The sequence below is a fragment of the Capsicum annuum genome, chromosome 6, assembly GCF_002878395.1.
Source record: "Capsicum annuum cultivar UCD-10X-F1 chromosome 6, UCD10Xv1.1, whole genome shotgun sequence".
Lineage (NCBI taxonomy): Eukaryota > Viridiplantae > Streptophyta > Magnoliopsida > Solanales > Solanaceae > Capsicum > Capsicum annuum.
Window position 1 is genome coordinate 199,175,992 of NC_061116.1, and position 7,098 is coordinate 199,183,089.

Consider the following 7,098-nt stretch of genomic DNA (forward strand, 5'->3'; position numbering starts at 1 on the left):
TATGGATGTGTCAAATAATTTAATAACCTCAAAAGAACACACCCGTTCGGTTTGTAATGTAGATACAAGTTTTTTTTTTTTAAAAGACGTGGCAATTAGATTTTAAAAAAGGATATTTTAGTAATTTCACTCAGCTCAACACTCTTCTGTCTATAAATAAGAGCAACAACAACAATGTAAAGCTAATGAATCAATAAAGTTCAATTTCTCTTTTACATTTTCCTCCATTGAACATGAATGATCTAGCTGTTGTGCTAGAATTTCACATGGTACCAGAGCCAAGCGCTCAGTACTGAGAAGATTCAGTTAACTTCTCATTCTATTATATGCAAATCTCGAGGAGTTTGTGTGATCTCTATTATCAGCTTCTTCTTCTCGATTGAAATCTAAAATTGTGTAATCTCTGTTCTCGACTTCTTCTTCTCGGTTGAACTCTATTGTTGATTCAGTCTGTACAGCCATGGCACCAAAGATTGATCAAAGTGATCCACTTTTTATTGGTACTTCAGATAGCTGTAATGTTGTACTCGTTCCCATCAGACTCACCAGTTCAGAAAATTACAACTTGTGGAGTTGTTTAATATGCATTTCACTCTTAGAAAAGAGAAAGTTTGATTTTGTCACTAGATCTATAGCAAGGACTCGTACAGGGAGGAACTTCATGAGTAATGGGAGACATGTAATCCAATTGTCTTATCCTGAATTATGAACACAGTGAGAGCCTGCTATATGGCATTGTTTATGCTACAAATGCTTGTGCTGTCTGGAAAGATCTGAAAGAGAGATTTGAAAAAGCGAATCGTATACGCATCTATCAGTTGCACCATGAAATCAATATGCTATCTCAAGGTACTGATTTAATTTCAGTTTATTTTACCAAATTGAAAAGTTTGTGGAGTGATTATGATGTGTTGGTTCCTAATTCTAGCTGTGATTGCCCTAAGTCTAAGGAATATTTAGATTATATGTGTCAATTGAGACGCTTACAGTTTTTGAGTGGCTTAAATAAGTCCTATGATCAAGATCAAAGACAAATTTTACTCAAGGGTGTAACTCCTACTATCTATCAAGCTTATGCCATGCTTGTTGAGGATGAGATCCAACATTCCTCTTGTATGCTTACAGTACATGATAGATCAGAACCACTAGCCATGCAGGTGAATCGAAATTATGGTTCTTATAGTTATGGGCAAGGGTGTTCCAACTACAAAGGAAGAAAGTGTGATTATTGTCACCTCTCAGGTCATACCAAAGAGTTGTTATAAACTGATTGGCTATCCTACTGATTGGAAGAATAAAAAGAAACAAGGGTACATTACGGCTAATCCCAGGTCATATAGTAGCGGTAACAACTATTTCTCATATGGTAGTGGCAACCACACAGCTGGTAAGCCTTCTCAAATACCCAACGTGGTAGCAGGACAAGTTGATATTGCCGGTTCAAGTCATGATCAGGGACCTGCACCACTGGCAAAGGCTCATACAATTACAAATGAAGAATACTCTAAAATTATGAGCATGCTGAGCAAGGACACCAAGGATATGAAACAAGTCAACATGACAGGTATAACCACTTATTTTCTGTCCAAAACTTGTTCTGACAATGGATTGTGGGATTAGGGGACACACATCATGTGGCTACACACAAACACATGTTTAGAAATAGTACAATCCTAGTATCAAGTCAAAAGGACAAACTACACCTTCCTACTGGTGATGAAGTAAACATTTATCATATTGGAAAGGCTTATGTATTTTCATGTGGTGTGATTAAGGATGTTCTTTTTGTCCTAGACTTCAGACTTAATCTACTGTCTGTTGCTAAGATAACGAAGGAACTCTCTTATTTTGTTTCCTTCTATCTTGATTTTTATGTATTTCAGGACCTCTTCAGTGGCAAGGTGAAGGGGATTGTAGACTTTATATACTTAGAGAAGAATGGAAAGATAACATTATGGCACAAAAGACTTGGATATCCAGCTTCAGAGGTTCTGAGATCATTAGATTTTTTGAAGAGTCATAATGATATAGATATGTTGAATAAATGTACAGTATTCCCACTAGCTAAACATACAAGATTATCATTCCCTCATAGTACTTCAAAATATTCAACATATTTTGAGCTTGTACACATGGATCTTTGGGGCTCTTATAAAAATGCTACTTTTGATAATAAGTACTGTTTTTTGACTATGTTTGATGATTACAGTAGATACACTTGTATACATATGTTACAACTGAATTTTGAAGCCATAGTGGCTATTAAGACCTTCATACCTATGATCAAGACACAATTTGGAGTATTAATAAAGATCATAAGGTCTGACAATAGGATCGAGTTTATCAATTCTCAATGTCATGCATTGTTCCAGTCTTTGAGAATTTTGCATCAAACTAGCTATCGCCGCACTCCACAACAAAATAGAGTTGTGGAGAGAAAGCACAGACAGATACTAAACATAGCTAGAGCTCTAAAATTTCAATCTCATTTTCCAATTAAGTATAGAAGATTGCGTGTGAAGGCTGTTGTATACATTATGAATAGGCTACTATCCTTCATTTTAAATGGTAAAAGCCCATTCCATCTGTTATTCTTCAAGGATCCCAAACTTTCTAGCTAAGGGTGATTGGATGTCTATGTTATGTCACAGTTGTTCCCAGAGGTGATAAGTTTTCTGAAAGGGCAAAACGTGTTGTGTTAGTAGGATATTCGGAGTCTCAAAAAGGATACTTACTTCTAGAATTGCAATCCAAAAAGTTGATTGTTAGTAGAGATGTTGTGTTCTAAGAAGACACATTCCCATTTGATCCATCACAGAAGGACTTACAGCAAGCAACAACTTCCAAGGCTGGTAAAGATTTCACTGAGTTGTTAAACTTCACAGATGATGATATTTCTTATGACTTTCCTGATGAGCATAATTCCATTGAAGCTGATGTTCTTACTAATACTACTACACCTGATCTAGATATACCTGGCACAAGTAATAGAGAAGATAGTCCAGTTGATCCCCCCTTGACTCAAACATCTACCTGCAGGCCTACTAGAACTGTTAGACTACCTGTGTGGATGCATGACTATGTTAATACCTCTAAGAGCCAAAGATATAAGTATCCCTTAGCCAAAAACTTATTTTACAAAAAAATGAGCTTTACTTATCAATGTTACTTGTCAAAGTTCTCCAATTTAACTGAACCCCGGCACTTTAAGCAAGCTGTAAAGGATAACATATGGGTGGAATCTATGAAGTCAGAAATCCAGGCATTGGAGGCTAATAATATATGGAGTAGTTTTGACTTGACCAAAGGCAAAAACACTGTATGTTCCAAGTGGATATACAAAACAAAATATTTTGTAAATGGGAAGATAGAAAGGTTTAAAGTAAGGTTAGTGGACAAGAGATATAGCCAGTTTGAAGGGCTAGATTATCATGAAACATACTTACCAATTTCTAAAATGGTAATAGTTAGGTATGTAATTGTTGTAGCAGTATTTAATGGCTGGACTCTTCATTAGATGGATGTCTATAATACATTCTTACAAGATATGGAACTACCTAAAGGTTTCAAAAAATATGGTAAGAATAGAGTTTGCAAGTAACTTAAATCCATGTATGGTCTCAAGCAAGCTTCCAGACAATGGAATCTCAAACTCACTAATCCCTTACTTGATGTTGGGTTCACACAGAGTGCTCATGATTATTCTCTCTCCACTCTACATAAAGGTTCTGATACAGTGATAGTTTTGGTGTATGTTGATGACCAACTCATTACTGGTAGCAATAGTACTTTGATTAATGCAACCAAAGGCAAGTTACATAAGCAGTTCAGAATGAAGGATTTGGGTGATCTCAAGTACTTCTTAGGTATTGAGATCCTCAGATCAGCTTCTAGGGTGATATTAAATCAAAGAAAGTACATCCTTAAGTTAATTTTTGATACAGGTCTTAGTGGTTCTAAGCCTCCCCTTACCCCTTTGGAGTCTAATCTTAGATTGAAAACACTTGAATATGATCATTCCACGGGTTTACAAGGAGATAAGTTGTTGTCTGATTTTTTTCTTATCAAAGACTGATAGGTAAGTTCATGTATGCTACTATCACAAGACCTGATATCAACTTTGCTGTCCAAACTCTCATCCAGTTCATGTAACATCCTAAGAACTCACATTGAGAGGCTTCTACTAGAAGTAGTAAGATACCTCAAAGGTTCAGTTGGTCAAGGCATTTGGTTGAAAGCTGATCCTTCTACCACTCTCACTTTTTGGTGTGACTCAGATTGGGCTGCATATCCTAACACTGGATATGCTATTCTTGGTGGATCATTAGTCTTTTGGAAGTCCAAGAAACAACACACTATGTCCAGAAGTTCTGCTGAAGCTGAATATAGAAGCATGGCTTCAGCAGTTGCAGAGATAACTTGGCTAGTTGGATTGCTTTAGGAAATCAATAATACCATTACTCTGCCCATTTTAGTGTTTAGTGACAGCCATTTAGCTATACAATTAGCCAAAAATCCTGTGTTTCATGAGAGGACAAAACACATTGAAATAGATTGCCATTTCATAATGGAAAAGATCAAGAATGGCTTGATACAGGCTACTTATGTTCACATTCATGATCAGGTTGTTGACCTTATCTTTAAGGGTTTAAGTCAAGCTCAACATGCACACTTATTAGGCAACCTTAGTATGCTTAACATAATGCACCCTGCAGCTTGAGGGGGAGTGTTTCAACACATATATGTGATCGCTGCATCACTACATCAGTATATGTAAATGTACTGTATTGATATTGATAAAGTAGTTAGTCAGTTGGTTGTTTGGTGAGTTACAGAGTTATTTAAAGAAGTTGCAAGGTAAGTTGTTAGGTTGTTAGTCGGTTATGCTAAGCTGTCAATAAGCTGGATAGAAGCTCACTCAGCTCAGTTCTCTTCTGCCTATAAATAAGAGCAACAACAACAATGTAAGCTAATGAATCAATAAAGTTCAGTTTCTCTTTTACATTTTCCTCCATTGAACATGAATGATCTAGCTGTTGTGCTAGAATTTCACAGATCTTTTCAAGGTAACACTGTTTTGTGCAGTATGGTGCAATCTTCAGTATGTCTATGAATTTGATGTGTGATTGAGTGCTTTAGTATTTTCTTAAACACTAACTGAAAAAAATGAAGTTTAACGCCCAATGTTGAAACATGTGACCATCTCATCTAAAAATTAAACAGCTAAATGGAACATAATTTTGTTTACTTCATTATATTTTTAACGTAAAACCTATCGATAATAAGTGTTAGTGTAACATCTCAGACCCATTACTTATCCTACAAGGGCAATTTCATCCTTTCATTTTTACCTTTACTTCAAGTAAATAAAACCCTTTTAATTATCAATTTTCATACCTTCTTTTCCTATAAAACTTTGTTTTTCCAGCCAAATAACATCCCTTTAGTTTCTATCAATTAATATGCATTAAAACAAGTCCCTCTATTTTCCTTTAACTCATACGATAAAAAGCCTTACTTTTCCCATTAGTTTTTAGAAGTTCTCCATTAGCTATATCCCTTTTCCTTTTCTCAATCACAACTCCTAAGAAACACAAAAGAATTGGTGAGAATCATGTTTGAATTCCTTCTTTCAATCTCAAGTTCTTTCAACGTTTAAAGAGGTATGTAGAACTTTCTCTTGCTCAGGATTCTGAATATTTTTCTGTTTGGTAATCTTCTTCCCTCCACATGGTTTGGTGTTATTAACTTGATGTGTGGATTAGGAACTTGGTGTTTGTATAGATTATGAATTCTCACTGTTTGCTTAGTAATTCTGAGAAATTCTGAAATTTGAGTCTGCCAGTAGAGTCAAAGCTCATGTTGGACACTCTCTGTAAAACTGAATTGTTGTAATTGTTATATTTCCAAAGTCCTTAGTAGTCGCAATCAAATAACCTTGATGATAATGTGATACACGAAATAAAGATTGAAAGACATCACATAGTTGGAAATGGGGATTAAAAGAAGTTTAGTCTAGATCAGCAACTAGTTCTGGAAAATAGTTATAACTGCCAATTAGTTAGACATTTTTTACTGTTCATGCTCATTCTCAATTCTGTTAAAAGTTAGTTACAAATGTGTTCTTAGTGTATTCCATTTTCCTTGATATATAGAGAACATGCAAAATGAAGGATCATAATAAGAAATGTCAGTTTCCCTTTTAAAATTCTCTCTATTCTATTCTCTTCTTTCTCTTCTCTTTTCTTCTCAATTCATCATCTTAAGCTGAAATCTTAAACACGGTTCCTGAATCAAACTACAAATCTCGAGTTATCATCTGTAACTTCTACATTTGTATAACATTAGTATAAGAGCCAGTCGATTTCGTAGCAACCATAATGAAAACAGCAAGATCCATTGATAGTTCTTCAGCTGAAATGGGAGACATAAGGGATATGCTATAGAAATTAATGGCAAAGATTGGATCAAGTAGTGATGGAATTGAAAGAGATGTTGGTGCAATCTGGAAAAAATAGGAGGGAGAAATCTCTTTTAGGTAGAGAAGGTCCTTCTGGACCTCGACATTCAGAAGAAAAAGGGCAAGATAAAAGCCCTGCAAGTTATAACACTCACAACTCCAATTTCTCAAGATGGTCGAGAATGGATTATTTGAGATTTTTTGGGGATGCTTTACGATCCTAGTTTTTCAAAATTGAACAATTCTTCTCCATGGAAAATGTTTCTAATGAGGGTAAGGGTTATATTACAGCTTTGCAGTTGGAGGGAGAAGTCATTCAGTGGCATCTATCTTGTATAAGGTATAGGCAATATTTGCAACCACCTACATGAACTGAGTACGTAATGGCTATGGTGGATAAGTTTGGTACTGACTTTGATGGCCCTATGGAGGAGCTAAAACAGATCAAATAGGTGGGGAGTGTGAAAGAATATCAAGTTGTATTTGAGAAGCATTTGACTAGGGTTAAATTGTCTGAAGAAAATACTATTAGTTGTTACATTGGGGTTTTAAAAACTGACATGAACATTGTTGTGAAGATTTCTCAACCTACATAACTTTCATAGGTGTATAAGAGTGTGAGAATGCAAGAAACATAT

General features: G+C 35.4%; 1 protein-coding gene across 2 annotated transcripts in view; it reads left to right on the forward strand.

Annotated features, from left to right (window-relative positions):
• The first annotated feature begins 199 nt into the window (after positions 1-199).
• Positions 200-7,098, forward strand: part of LOC124899312 — a 15,117-nt gene continuing 8,218 nt past the window's right edge. For both annotated transcript variants that reach the window (XR_007056645.1, XM_047413734.1), the window contains exons 1-2: positions 200-1,564; positions 1,884-1,988. Coding sequence is in view for 1 of the 2 variants with exons in the window: in XM_047413734.1 (XP_047269690.1) it covers positions 1,171-1,564; positions 1,884-1,988 (499 nt within the window). In the remaining variant the exon portion in view is untranslated. The remainder of the gene's footprint in view (positions 1,565-1,883; positions 1,989-7,098) is intronic.